The sequence below is a fragment of the Sinohyriopsis cumingii genome, chromosome 16, assembly GCF_028554795.1.
Source record: "Sinohyriopsis cumingii isolate HCF-2022 chromosome 16, ASM2855479v2, whole genome shotgun sequence".
NCBI lineage: Eukaryota > Metazoa > Mollusca > Bivalvia > Unionida > Unionidae > Sinohyriopsis > Sinohyriopsis cumingii.
In genome coordinates, this window is record NC_142976.1 from 82,473,555 (window position 1) to 82,489,784 (window position 16,230).

General features: G+C 33.8%; 2 protein-coding genes across 4 annotated transcripts in view; one reads left to right on the forward strand and one right to left on the reverse strand.

Annotated features, from left to right (window-relative positions):
- Positions 1-16,230, forward strand: part of LOC149780902 (putative ATP-dependent RNA helicase DHX35) — a 460,487-nt gene that overhangs the window by 179,130 nt on the left and 265,127 nt on the right. The window lies entirely within an intron of this gene.
- LOC149780903 (FMRFamide receptor-like) overlaps positions 1,054-16,230 on the reverse strand; it is a 75,654-nt gene continuing 60,477 nt past the window's right edge. Inside the window, exons 1-2 of one of the 2 annotated variants that reach the window (XM_089937999.1) lie at positions 14,251-14,359; positions 1,054-12,635 (exon numbers count right to left, since the gene is read on the reverse strand). In XM_089937999.1, coding sequence (XP_089794125.1) covers positions 11,172-12,515 — 1,344 coding nt within the window. In that variant the 5' untranslated portion in view covers positions 12,516-12,635; positions 14,251-14,359 and the 3' untranslated portion in view covers positions 1,054-11,171. Of the gene's footprint in view, positions 12,636-14,250; positions 14,360-16,230 lie in introns of those variants that run through there. The other variant, XM_089937998.1, reaches the window with a different exon arrangement.

Here is a 16,230-nt window from a genome sequence, read left to right on the forward strand (position 1 = left end):
TGGTACAGAGAACAGTTTTCGCATAAAATTTGTGAAAAATTGTTGGTACCTAAGAAAAGTTTAATTTTTTTTCAATAATTAGCAAAAATTAATTGAAAAAATGTTTTGAAAAATTAGAGATATTACAGTACTGAGGGTGCATTTTGGGATGGACGTGCATGTTACAGTTATCTGTATCATTTATTTATATGATTGCTCTGTGGTTAGAGCATCCACCTCAGATGTGGGAGGTCATGGGTTCGAACCATGGCCGAGTCATACCAAAAACTTATAAAAATGGTACTAACAGCTGACTCGCTAGGAGCTCAGCATTAAGAGGTTAGTGTTAGGACTGGTCGGCCTGGTGTCAGGATAATGTGACTGGGTGGGACGTCATGCTATATGTATGGGGCATGATGCCCCAGTGCTAGACATCACTATATACTGCCACGCTGCAGATATTGTAGCAGAATGACTAAAAAATTGTTAAAGCTATGTTAAAAATAAGCACACACATACATCATCTATTTAATGTATATACGCACCTCATAGATTATTCGTAAGTTGTGCCAGCTCTGTTAGAGTGAGAGAAAAATTCGTGATTTATGTATTGTTCATTAGAATAAGCAGTGAGGAAAACAGTTAATTTAAACAGTCAGTACCCATTGGATGATGTCAATTGATTCAAAAACTTGAATATGTAAATAATTCTGGTGGATTACTTAAGTTTGAACCCCTAGATGTGACACTGCGTCACACATCAAGTTTTTTTTCCCCTTTGTTTAAATGACAATAGATATTGATTTCTGTCAACTATTGTCCATTTACCATCAGGCCATACAGGTCTTCCATCAAACTCCACTATTCTTTGTCTGGTTAACAGACTGGGTAGAGTACTTATCACAACATAAATCAGTGGTTTATTTCAAGGCAATCAATTAAATGCATTAAATTGCATTAATGATTATTTGTTACAATAAAGGAATGTGAAAATTACTACATATATTATGAACCAACATCACTTTACGTTGAGAGAAAGAGAAAGAGAGAGTTATTGAACAAATTATTAAAATATTGAGAGTTTGGAACACTTTATTGGAAACTCTATCTTCAATGAACAGGGTTAAATGTATAGGTCACAAGGAAAATGAATCCACAACATAATTATCTCAACAATATTGAACAATATTTACAAATAATTTCAGCCATAATTGTAAAACAAAAGGGAGAATTACATATGCATTGTAGTTCATAACATATAATAGTGTATTCATTGTAGCTCATAATATTTAATAGTATATACTGTACATTATAGCTCATAATATTTAAAAGTATATACTGTACATTGTAGCTCATAATATTTAATAGTATATACTGTACATTGTAGCTCATAATATTTAATAGTATATACTGTACATTATAGCTCATAATATTTAAAAGTATATACTGTACATTGTAGCTCATAATATTTAATAGTATATACTGTACATTGTAGCTCATAATATTTAATAGTATATACTGTACATTGTAGCTCATAATATTTAATAGTATATACTGTACATTATAGCTCATAATATTTAAAAGTATATACTGTACATTGTAGCTCATAATATTTAATAGTATATACTGTACATTGTAGCTCATAATATTTAATAGTATATACTGCACATTGTAGCTCATAATATTTAATAGTAAATACATTGTAGCTCATACTATTTAATAGTATATACATTGTGGCTCATAATATTTAAAAACAAAGGCAATTGTATAAAAGTGTTCTATTTTACACAGTTGAAAGCATGTGAAAGGATGAATCCTGATATTGTGGCATGTTAACATAATTGAACAATGATGGTTATTTAGTTCATTTTCTAGGTCAACACCATATAACATTTAATACAAGCTTCATATTTTTTCTTTGTTTTTACTCTACTGAAATTGATGACAAGAGTTTGCTGTGCATTCATTTAAAAATGATTTCTTTCAGATTGTACGATTTCTTGAAGAAACATGGTCTTCAAGTTTTTTAAACAATTTATTTTAGAGACTTGTCAAAGATAATAATTTATATGTAGGTGGCACATACAAGAGACTTTACAAACATATTATTTCAGCATATTTAATTTATATAGTTTTAAATTTGCAGCTTGAACTGCATTTTGAAATATAAAATATTGTTTATCTTAGTAATAACATGGATGCCAGTATCAAATAGTTATAAAGCAATTTATTCTCATACAGAAATCTTAATTAATTGCTCCTCTCCCAAGTTTATGAAAATCCAACATTTCAGAACGTTTGATCAATTTATCAATTATATAGAATCAATGGATTTGCAAAGTGCTGGTATAGAAATAAAATGTTGATGTTTTACCCGGTGTAATTAATTAAATTTTTTATTTGCACGGTGTTATTAATATGAATGGAATATGTCAGATGCAGCAAATATTGATATGAAATAAAACCTGAAATCATTTCATCATTACTGAATAGCCAGGGTTGGATATCATCAAGACATTCTGGACTTGTTTTGTACAAATATCAATGTTTGATATTGTCTTGGGAGACTGGAAAATAATTGTAAAAATATACTGAGGGACATCAGTGTTATTGCTTTTTAGAAATATTAGAAATTACGCACACAATTAGAGATGAAATTAGATACATACAGTATTTCTCCCACGATAAGACCAGGTGGCCAGCCTAATACATTTGTACTGAGAAAAAAGAAAAAAGAAAAAAACAGTGGTTAGGCTATCATCTAACAAAGACAGCATTGATAAATATTTACTAGCGTTCTGAACAAAAATTTTTACCTTGAAGCATGGGCTTAATATCTTAAGATAAATATATCATATATGCTCCCTTATAATTTGAATCCAAATGTAGAATGTATAGACCCACATTTGCCATCACATAATGTGCCAGAAGATCTGGGTCTCTGTACTTTGTTGGGAGTAATCAGTAGAATAAACGTCATAGATCCTGATCTGCTGGCATAGTATGTGATGGCAGATCAGGATGCAAGTTCTTTGCTGTTGGACTTGACTCCTGAACAACTCTTGGTAGACCATAAAAATTGTTTTGTTGATAGGTGACGTTTATAGTGAGGTTACATATGTTAAGTTGTATTACTCAAATGTTAGTAAGGAAAGGAATTTTATAAATATTGTAAGCAGGCATCGTTTATAACGAGGTTATGTATGAGAGATTTCAGTGTACCATATGTGCTTTCACGTAAGTTGAGTCCAACTGCAAATTGCACAGATTCATATCTGTTATTGCATAATGCACTGGCAGATCAGTGTCAGTGCAGTTTGTTAGGAGTAATCAGTAGCTCAAACAATGTAGACCCTGGTCTGCAGGCACATTGTGCAATGGCAGATCAGGATTTTTGTATTTTGAAATTTTATTCAACTTATAAGTTAGGATGTATTAGGTAGTTGTCATCTTTATAAAGATAGTGGAATATTTAACCTCTACACAGTCTATGCTTTTTCGATCAGTTTGATTGTTATTTTATTATTATTATTTAAGACTAAAATGAAATGCCTAATCAAAACTGCACCAGATTATCTTTCAGACATTTATAAACATGACAGACTGTTCTAGGATGTGATTGATGGATTAACGCTAATTTCTAAAACATTGGCCTTATATATAAGCTGAATGTGCAAGCTCATACTCTGCTTTCTTCCTTAAATCCCCTCTATATTTAGACCCCTCCTCTTCCCTTTGTTTTTCTTTGATAAAAAAGGGGGATTTCCTTGTATATTTTTAGTATTCAAATAAATCCAATTAATTGAACACAAGACTTGGTTGATAAAGGTGAACAGGTAATGGAAACCATCATCTACCCAGTTCCTTTGTCTACTGAAATAACAAAACAGTTCAGGAAACGATGCCTGCTTGCAATATTTATAAAATACTTTGTTACCAGTAGATTTTTAGAAAATATATTTGGAATATGCAGCCATTGGATTGTCCAAAGTAGACTTGACATATATGTACTGATTATGTGGTATTTGGTGGGTTTGTGGATTTGATGCCATATTTTAGTATTGGCTATACATGATGGAGAAAGAACATGGGGAGAACTCCGGGAAGAAGGAGAGACTCATGGAAAGCTGCTGGCAAGCTTTCTCACTTACATATGTTGGTTGATCCTGAGACTCAAACCTATATGGACAGAGGTGAGATGTCACTGATCTGTAAAGGTGAGCACTGTTAGACCACTCGGTCACCCTAGGCTGCATGTAAATGACAGAGCAGTACTCAGCACATTTACTTTAGAGTACTCATTGATGGACTATTAATTTGTATTGCAGTAATTACTTTACTAAGTAATATGGCATACAATGTGTATACATATGCAAGAAAATGACCAATTTCAGACATAAAATACACATTTTGTGATTTTATACATTTTGAAAAGACCAGTCATTCCTAACATAATACTGTTTATTTCATGCAAATATCACAAGTATTAGAGGGTGATAATTGTTTGAATACATAATGGAAAGTTGTAATGCTAGATTGCACAATAAAATGTTATTACATTTATGTGAAAATGTAATGAAATGGTAGTATGTTAGAAATTCTTTTGTATATAGCTTGTATGACTTGAACTGTCTACAGTAATGCCATATTAATAGTCCAAAACACATTTCTGTAATATTACACACACACAAACACCTCATTTAATTTGACTGTATAATTGAGGGTCTGATTAAGGACAAATCTTTAAATCACCCATTTTAAATATAGGATTATTATCATTATTATTATTATTATTATTATTATTATTATTATTATTATTATGAAACGTTGTCATTTTATTAAAAAAAAGTGCTTTGGTATTTGCATGAGAGATGAAAATCCAGAGCTCCCCAAAAGTTGCACAAATGAGATTATTCATGTTCTTTGAACTAATTCTTTTTTTTTATGTTAAAAAATTCTGGCATGTGACTGGTAGGTCTGAAGATGTTGTTGCCAACTGGTTGAGACACCTAAGTCTGATGGAGTCATTATAAATGCCAACCGAATAATTAAGTTTAATGATCTGTAAAATTGCTGATGTACTTGGGTAAATGAGAAGAATTTTGCAGGAAACACTGCAAACTCCAGTGCTGTTTTGAGCAAATTGGCTGCTATTTTTGTAGTCAGAAAATTCATGAAAAATTAGCCTGCACTTACTGGTATATCAGTATACAAAAGAATGTAAATTTATAAATGACTTTGTAAAAATGTTGTTTAGATATCACCATATCTGACCAATATAAAGGACACTTGTCTGTAGCAGAAAAAATGTTATGGATATTGCTGTCTTGAAGGTAGCCTGACTAAAATCAGCACTTACTGTGAAGCTTAAATTGATATCGATCATTATGATATCATCTGTAAGATGTTCATTTTTTCATTGGTGTAAAATAGTGCTGTGAGATTAGATGTAAAATAACATGGTTGTGATTTTTGTCTTTAATTACAAAATGAAAAAGATAGTCAGATGCAGTTGTTGTAACTGTTTTAACAGTCCTGTGATGATAAAGTCAATAAAAGTACAGGCTGCACCATTTGTGCCTTTTTTATGACATTGTTCATTGTCTTCTTCCTAATTGAAGATACCATACTTTAGCTAATTTCTACTTATGTAAAATATACAGGATGCAGACCAGTTTCTTATGCAAGATGCCATATTTTAGACCATTTTTCTTTTTACCAAAAATATGCAAGATGTCATATTTTATACCAATTTTTTTACTACCAAAAATATATAATATGCCATATTTTAGACTAATTTTCTTACTACCAAAAATATGCAATATGCCATATTTTAGACTAATTTTCTTACTACCAAAAATATGCAATATGCCATATTTTAGACCAATTTCTTACTGACATAAATATGAGAGCTGCTGTATTTTAGTAAAAAATTTGTTTCATTAAATATTCCTTCTGTTATTTGAAATTAATTGTTCAGGTCAGTAATTTTAATTCAGTAATCTGTATGGTGTTACTAGGATATTTTGAGATAACTACCAAATCAATATTTAACAAACAATATTTCTTTTTGTAAATATTTAGAACTTTGTTATTCAACATATTGATTACTTGGAAGATTCCAGCTGGGTTTTCAAAGCAATCAATGAAAGATTACTGCAAAATATATGATTAGAAATGCCGAACTTTTCTGACAGTTTGAAGACTTCATTTTCACAGTTCCACTGGTATGTATGATTTGTGAAATTCAACCATTTACCATGGTCTGAGGAAGGATCTGTTTGTTTTGTTAGTTTTAGTGACATTTTAACAGACTATTGACTCCTGTCATAATAAGGAAATGGGAACTCAGTGCCTTTCTCAAGGACACACCAAGGCAAACTTAACCAGGCTGCCCTGGTTGGGCATCAAACATGGAACCCTTGGATTACAAGTCCTATGCATATGCTCTATCAATTAAGTCACCATGGCTTCCATTGAGTTACGAGTTTGAGTCCAAGTTCAAAGCCAAAAATTACTTTGACCTGCTGGGTTTCAGTTCAACACATATTGTAAACCAAAAATCAAACTTTTCTGTTTAAAAAATGAACCAGAACAAAACATGAGGTCACTAATCTGTTCTGCATTGCAGCTTTCAGATAGCCAGGAATGTGGCATTTTTATTTGAACATGGCAAATTCAAAGTTTCTCCCAAAGATTGAACGCTCAGTATTCAATGCAAAGAGTACTCAATGCAATCAGTATTCAGTGCAATCAGTATTCAGTGCAATCACTATTCAATGCACTCAATATTCAGTGCACTCAGTATTCAATGCAATCAGCATTCAGTGCAATCAATATTCAATGCACTCAGTATTCAATGCACTCAGTATTCAATGCAATCAATATTCAATGCACTCAGTATTCAAAACAAGCAGTATTCAATGCAATCAGTATTCAATGCAATCAGTATTCAGTGCAATCAATATTCAATGCACTCAGTATTCAGTGCACTCAGTATTCAATGCAATCAGCATTCAGTGCAATCAATATTCAATGCACCCAATATTAAATGCAATCAGTATTCAGTGCAATCAGTATTCAGTACACTCAGTATTCAATGCAGTCAATATTCAATGCACCCAGTATTCAATGCAATCAGTATTCAATGCACTCAGTATTCAGTGCAATCAGTATTCAGTGCCAATCTGAGCTGAGTTTCCAAATGTTTGTATGATTGCTAGACCAGTTGCTTATTTAATTAAAAACTTATTATTTGAATAATTTGAAAATTTTGCAATCCTTGATGCATAGGTGTTCCTAATTATAACATGGTTAATAGGAACTGTGGTAGTACTTTGTTGTGAGTGACCTTACATTAGGGTATGTTCCTTGCTCGCATGTTATTAACACATTAACCCCAGGAGGTTTTTGTCATTTTTGTCTGAAATTCGAGTAGGAAACACATTTTGAAAGCTATTTCTGAATAAATCTGAAAACACCAACTTCAGGTGATTTCCAATAACATACTGCCTAGTTGTGTTAGAGACATCATTTTTCATTGGCTATTTGGCTTGCGCATGAGCAGAAGGGTAAAAGTTGGAGTTCTTTTTTTTTGGTGGTTAACAGACCCTTTATTTTCGTATCAAGACCACTCTTTATTCCAAATGCCCATCTTACTTTTTGCAGAGGTTCATCTGTCTGTTTGCAGCTTATACTGGTCTGCCTTAGATCAGAGTCCAAAAAGTCTATAATCTGGACACAAAATCGATTCTGACCATGGGCAAATTTTGGGTAGAAAAAAATCAGATCCAAAAAATGAGGTTTTTCCCTCTGTATTTTGTACTAGAAAATCCAGATTTTTGGTATCATTGTAGAGTTACATCTGTCTACGTTTCTATAATACCACCCACTTTAGTGTATCATACATGACCTTGACACTAGAGAGCTCGGCAGTAGGCTACTACCTCCTGCCACTTAAACTTGTCACCAGGGGTTAATGTGTTAGGAGGTATCTTGCACACAAAAACCACACAGTAGGGTAGCTAATGCTTAAAAACAACACAATAATTACCTCAGATTAATCGAAAGTAAAATCATGTGAATTGAAGTAAAGCACCAGTGATAAAACTAAATTTGGCAGGTTTCAAGGGCTGTCACCATTGCTGCATTATAAAATGGACTTACCCTGAAGGACTTTATTGCGAGGGACCCCTATATAATATGATGTAATGAGATGATTGTATTAGACAAACCAGTTTAAAAATTTGAATGTTCTGACTTGGGAGTACATTTTTACCTTGTACTGGATGACATTATTGCATTTCAGCTACAGTATGTTCTACTATATTGTTAATAAACAGATCATTTCATTTTGACCTTGTTTATATGTCCAAGGGCAATGGCTCTGTAAATACTCACCTATAAGTTGATCCAGTTGCAGACTGCATCAATCCATATGTACACTGCACAAAGTGCCATGCAGTGTGTTAGGGACTGTCAGGTGCATTATGCAATGGCAGATCTGGGTTGTTGTTTACAGTTGGACATGACATATACACAGAAAAATGGCCCCAAGTATATCTACATGTTTATGTGGTGTGATGTAATACCATGGGGCAAACACAAGTCCATGTGTTAGTGTGGTGTAATGTAGTACTTACTATAAGCATTTATAAACCAGACATGGGTCAGTATGATTTGCCTATAACATTTCCATTTTAAAAAATCCCCACCTATTTGATGTCATTGTTGTTAATCGACTTTGCATAATGTTACAGTATTAGGCTTTGTTTATACATGTAGGAATTACCTAATTCTAGTATTGTGAACCACTCACACCATGTCTGTCACTGTAGGAGTTGTACGGGGCTTTCTAACAGTTGTAAGGGCTGATCAATTAATTTGTTATGAGGGTGGGGGCTGGGGCTGGGATTTTCTTTCAAGCTTGGAAAACAATTTGTTTTCTTGATGGAAATTAATTTTTTCAACAAATAAAATTGACATTTTATTTCTATATATCAGAGCAAGAGTATATTTTTCAAGTAACTTCTGAGCTGGAATTTTTTTAAAATCCCAGGCCCCAACCCCCAATCCTGGAAAATTAAATGAGTCCTTAACCAGGCTTTACATAGGGCTTCAACAAAAGAAGATAAGTCAGTGGACAATGACAAAGTAAGACTATTTTACAAAGCTCCAATGCTATGGAACATCCAATATTCATACATTTTAAATGTTATAGTGACCAGATATCATTTGGTTTTATAACTGGGAATAAAAAGAGAAATATATTAATAAAATTAGCATATAAAGACTTATACTAACATATAACTGCTTCCTTTTGTATGGGTATAGAGAGCATGTGAAATACAAATGATACAAAAGCAGTTGTAATAATTGTACTTATTGTGCTAATATGGCTTTATTTTAACAACTTTTAAGGACTTCATGGTCCTTTGACATGATGACAACTTTTAAGGACTTCATGGTCCTTTGACAAGATGACAACTTTTGAAGACTGGATGGTCCTTTGACATGATTACACAAGCTGATAAACAGATTGTCTCCAACACTTGAGAGTGCTGACATCAAAGTAACATCCAGACATAAAGTTGGTTTAAAACATACTGTGTAAACAATTTCTAAGCTGTTGCCTTTTGGTGATATGCAGACTGTTCTTCAGAATATAGGAAAAATAACTTGCAATAAAATGTAGACATTTGTGTCTTTTCTGTGGTTGATTTTTGTTCTTGAGATCCAGTGACTGCAGCATGCAAACTGTATTTGTTAATAAAAACTAAATGGAATTTTGCTCAGTCACTACCATGTGAATTAATGAAAAGTGCATGATGACATAAAATGGCCATATTGAGGCATTAACTAGTGCAAATGTATTAATGGGTTTTACTTGGATGGCATGGGTGCAATTCTAGCTATGATGCTTTAGTTCTTTTATTTTCTTTTTCCTTCCAGTGAATGTATTGATCTCATCTTGAAAGGGAGGCAACTTTAAATTTACTAATGCATGAATTTGTCACACTGTACTTGTATTACAGAACAAATTCTCATAATCCATGTGGGACTCCAGAAATTCTGATTTTGAATTATTCATTTATTTGTTATTATCCAGTCTGAGTTTTAGCATGAAAATGGCATGGTAATTTTGTTCCTCAGGCAGTACAAGTATTGTTATGCGCTAGCTCAGTTTCTGGCATCTGATTGGTCAGGGATGAGACTTCAGCCTATCAGATGTCAGAATTCTGATTTTTGATTGGACTATGATTTGACTTCATATGTCAGAATGTTTAGTTGAGAATAATTTTGGTTATTAGATTGTTGTAATGATATTGTTGGTCTGAACTGGAATACAGTCAACTTCTAATTTATGTGTAATTCGACTAGTGTTTATGCAAATTAATATTAACACCTGAGCAGAAAAATATGTTCCAAGATGTGCATCATACATGAGCCCAAAAATTGACAGTACATAATTTATGATAGCATCATTGGTTGGCTTAGAAAAAATATAATACACTATATTGAAATTTTGGTTCATGCAGATCAGTGCATCTTCTGCCATACCAATTAATTAAATCTTACTTGTTTTATTAATAGCATCTTTTTCCTTATTTAAAAAAAGTCATGAAAAACCTCATCAAAATTCAGTAGCTGTGTTAAATATTTGGCTGAAAATGTTCAGCAAAGGCCAAAATCTTTCAGAACCTATATGACTACAGTTCAGGTTGAAGTAACTTCTTGGAGGAAGTTATCTTCTAAGCTTTGTTTCAGGAGCAGTATTGGTATATAATAAAGGAAAACTCTCTTACAGGATATATTTTATCTTGTGTGACAAAAAAACATTTTTTCCTCCACACAGTAAAATATATATATTACCGTTAGAAAGGAAAATATCCTCTCGCTCTCTCTCTCAATTCACATTTTCATTTGTTATAAACACAGTAACACTTTGTTAATTCATATATCAGCAACTCAAATATCAAATATTCAGCGTTACTCAAATAACTTGCTCACTTCCAAAATGGTGTCATTTTTGGCTTTCAGTTTTAACAACACTTGAAATGATTGAAAACTTGAACGATGAAGTTTACAATCTTATAGTTTTTGAAGTTCAACTGTGTTTAGGTTCTTTTGTGCACTTTTCATAGTCTTCAGTGGGATTCGGGATAATCATTTTACAGAAATTCACAGAATCGTCAGTGGGAAGCAATGTAGACTTCGCCATTTTCATTTTCCCTTTTCGGGTCCTTTTTGTTCATTATTTCATGCAGAGGTTGTAACTCTTGCTGACAACCATGTTGTCCTTTATTGTTGGTGTTTAATGTCAGGCTAGCGGTCTGCATGGTGCTGTTGCGAGTTATGGAATGAAAATTAAAACTGCATGGAAGACAACGCTTCAACCAACGCTTAACCATCCACTTCATGACACGTCTAAATTTCTCATTGAATGCACAGTACAGAACAAAATTGAGGGATAGCTCACACAACACCAGAAAGTTGGCAACGTATTGTAAGCTCAAGTAGAATGATGAAGCAGTGAACTGGAGTTCTGTTTGACCGCTACCAAACAAAGCATATGCAATGGGACGATCTGAAAATGCCGAAGGGATTATGCAGATGATGAAAAGAAATACAATGCTAATCAGTGTAATTGTAAGCTTCCTCTGTTCTCTCTGCCATACTGCCTCTCGATTGTTACGAATTTGTAGTTTTTCACGCTGCAGTCCTGCTTGGCGCACGGCATAAACAAGGTAGAAATTCGCTATGCTGAGTACAATCAGTGGCAGAAAGTGTACTGTTATGCTGTAGATCCAGTTCATTCCGAAGAAAAATAAGCTTTTCCGAAGTTCTGTGGAATCCAGAATATATTTTCCATCACTGTATTTTGGTTGCAGAACCAGGAACCTTGGTATGTTGACGACCAATGCTATGCAGACTGTTATTAGAATCTTGACCTTCGTGCTTGCTCGATTGCATGTTGCTTTTGCCCAGAGTGGATGTCGAACAAATAAAAATCGTTCAATTGTCAGCTGAACTGTTATCCACACACTGGATGTTGTGCATACATTTACGCATCCAAGGAATATGTAGCAGTCATAAAATTTCCAAATATAGGCAAATGAATCCTGGGAAAAGATCATGTATACAAAAGACAGGAGGAGAGCAGTGAAATCCGTACATGCAAGTGCAATGAGATACGTATATGGCGACTCTGGAAGCTGACGCTGGGTAAGGACAAGAAGGTTTATAACATTGCAAATCATCCCAAACATACAGATTGTTGGTCCCAGATGATTGTAGATCAAGTTCTTCACTTTTACATGTGACAAATCTTGAACTTTTGTAGACATAGTTGTGGTAACATTTGTTCCATTTTCAGCCAATGTATTGTTGAGTAGCTCTAGAAGGGTGTCTGTTGTGTTCATATTTGTCATGTTGTCGATAATAGCTGACACTGTCTGATTAATAAAAGAAGTCTCTGTTGTAGGGATGACAGGTAAATATGGAGTGGCCTCCAAAGTTTGGTTTGTCAACAACATTTTGTTAAGATTTATTTGTAAATTCTGATGTAATCTGTATCCAGGAACTAATTTAATTTAAAGTTGACATTCACTGTTAGACTACAATCATTCTTTGCACAGGAGGAAGTATCGGAAAATCTGAAAATGAAAGGAAATAATGAAATTGAAGTTATACTGATCCCGTTTGTGACTATTAAGGTGAGAGTTTATCCCTGTTTTCATGAAGGAACATAGATTTAAGAAATAATGACTTGAAAAGAATTTTCTGTATGAATAGATAGATACCTGTTTTCAGTTTTGTGAATTTAGATAATTCCTGAATGGATTAGTGTGAAGGTATTATAAGGAACATTACAACTTTGTAAACAGCTAGCTTTTATCTGTTGAAATAGGTGCTGTTTTTAAATCTTTATATTTATTCTACCATGAAAAATAAACAAAATTCAGTCTTTTGATATTGAATAAACTCAGTGAACCTTTAAGTACTACATCATGTGGGCATCTCATTCAACCATTGGCTGCATACTCTTGTGATGACATCATAACGTTATATTGTACTGGATGTTACCATTGGTTACAAACAACTACAAGAGTGCCATCTAATGTGCAAGATAATTGCCTGTTCTTCACCATGCATTGTAAAAGGAGACAGAATAGGTTCATGTTATAATTATTAATCGAATGCATAATTTTCACCATGATGGGATGTCAGTCCATCACGGGTTACCACCACAGGCCCACATTATATTAGCCCATGAATGCCAGTACTCATTTGCTGCTGAATTAACTTGAGCAATTGGAATCACTAAATGTTTCTGTTTCTGTTTTTATTTTGCACCCATTTGTTAATAGTGTAGACCAGGATCTGCCTTCGCATGATGTGCCAGCAAAGTAATTGGTTTGCCTCCCTATGATGTGACAGCAGATCAGGGTCTGCCATCACATGATGTACCAGCAGATCATGGGTCTGCCATTACATGATGTGCCAGCAGGTCACAGGTCTGCCTTCGCATGATCTGCCAGTAGACCAGGGTTTGCTTTCACATGATGTGCCAGCAGATCAGGGTCTGTCTTCACATGATGTGCCAGCAGATCACAGGTCTGTCTTCACATGATGTGCCAGCCAGTTACAGGTCTACCTTTGCATGATCTGGCAGTAGACCCAGGTCTGCCTTCACATGATGTGCCAGCAGATCACTGGTCTGTCTTCACATGATGTGCCAGCCAGTCACAGGTCTACCTTTGCATGATCCGGCAGTAAATCCAGGTCTGCCTTCACATGATGCGCCAGCAGATCAGGGTTTAAACTATTGGCCTGAAAGAATGTGTAGAATAAACAGTAATGTATGAAGATCTGCCAGTACATTTTGTGATCATGGCAGATGTTGTATATATTCTGCAAAAAATACTGTAAGTGCCTTGCTTAAAGGTACAGAAACATTGAATGAAGCCTGAATGGACCTTGTGATTATATCCTGATCCTAAGTTTGCAGTTTTGATCTCAAAACCACACTTATGCCCATAGCCTTGGACAATAAATAATCTTTCATGTGCTGATGTACCATTACACATCTGGAGACAGTGCTCTTACAAGCTAATGCTTTTTACTGAATCTGCCAAATCCTATGTTTGTACTCGCATATAACAAAGTTTCTGAAATAAATATCATTTAAACTAAACACAGAGTGCCTTATTCAAGAAGAAAACAAATTGTTTGATTCTTTGATATGCACCTCCATAAAGGGAAACTTACTCATGTTTGATCAGTGTCAGATGATATATGTTGTGTTGTGAGCGTCTTCCTCCCATACCACTGAACCACAAATTCAAGTCCAGCCATATTGTGGGAAGGTTGATTTAATAGATTTGGGTAAGTATTGGTAACCAGTCTATATAACACAATAATGCCAGTAATGTGTAAATGACTTAATTACACAGAATACTTTGCCTTATACCATATTTACTCTAAAGAGTGGTACACTTTTAAAGTTGAGACATCCTAAATTATTTTTTTAATAACTGTTTTAATGCATTATATGAGTTACGAGTTTGTTATGTTTTAGTGTTTTATGATGAAAGTTTGATAGACTTGTTCTTTGGGCTTCTTTATGGGCATAGTTTAATAGTTTGACTAATTTGACTAACTGATTATCTTTAGTATTCCTTAGTCTTTAATCTGGTTGATTGAATAAGTTGTTCCTTGAATATAGGTTTATTTTCTGGATGGGTAGACATCTGTGCTTAATGTTCAGCAAAACATGTCTAATATAATGATACCTTTTGCATCGTAAACAGTTATAACTGTATTATTAGAAGTACTTCTGAGTGTGTGGGTGCGATTTGGATTTTTAATGTAGCTTTAAAAAGTGTTCTGTCATGTTACTATCATGCCTGCAGAGTGCCAGTTTATAGTGATATCTAGCAGTAAGGCATCATGCTGCAGCCATAATTGTTGCATCATGTCCCACCCAGTCACATTATCCTGATACATGTACCAGGCTAACCAGTCCTAACACTAACCTCATAATGCTGAGCACCTAGCGAGGCAGAGGAGTACTTTAGAACTATTTAAATCCACATGTACTTGTATTTCATCATTTTCAGAGAAAATAAAGTTAAATCATCATTGCATTTAGGCAAGAACACTTACATCAGTGAAAATGATATTTCAGCAATTAAAAACAACATAGATCAGTGTTGCACCTTGAGTGCAGTATCACATTTTTTTATATATATATACTTATGTCATCTCAGATCTTGACCCTGTGGACCAGGCTTTCTTTCTCTGGGGAAAAATATTGAAACATGTGCCTACATTGTTGGTGCTAGCAATGGCCAAAGTTCTAAAAATGATAACAGCTGCAAAGTGGCAATGACTCTCCATTTTAAAACAGTTTATCTGGCACTGAAAACATTAAAGTTTTGTTGGAATATAAATTCTTTGTCATTGGCTAGTGAAAGCAGTTTGCAGAAAGGAAGATTTAATTTATTTTGAGGCAGGAATAATGACAAAAGAGACTTAATTTATGCAAATACACAATTTGACATTTAATTAATGATTTATTAATCTGAAATGAAAACTAATTAAGACAACATGGGTATTTATTATAATAAATTCTGATAGTAATGAGGGAATACTGTAGTTAAATGATGGTGGCAAAACTGTCAAAGCAAATAAGATTACCTCTTCTTTTATTGCATTTCTAGTGCATTATGTTCTACAATTTTCGGTTGTCCATTTAAAATGTGTCCCCCATATTTGGAGGTTGGAGAACAGTTGACCCTTAAATTTGGGATCCTAGTTGCAACGTTGCATAGACTAGCATGACTGCCACAATATTTGCTGTTACAGAGATAAAAATCAAGCACAAATTTTTTATTCACCAAGTGTCCTGTGAGATTAAATAATAACTTGGTAACCTTTTTTCAAATACTGTGAATAGTGGCAACATAAGCTACTGTGATGTCTGTATCTGTCAGTTTGCACTTACTGTCAATCCTTTTCTTGTTTGTTTAATTTTGCAAAAGCAAAGAGACAGACAAGCCAGTTAAAGAGGGATAAAGTTATTTATGACCTCCTTATAAGAGACTAAAGTTATTTCTGTATTAGTTGCAGCATTAGGCATAAGAGGGAAGGTGTAAGTTTGCATTTTCAAACATTTTCAGGATAGAGTCTCCAAATTAATATTTATATTTGCTCTATTTTTATGGACCAAACATTTTTTTCTTCTGT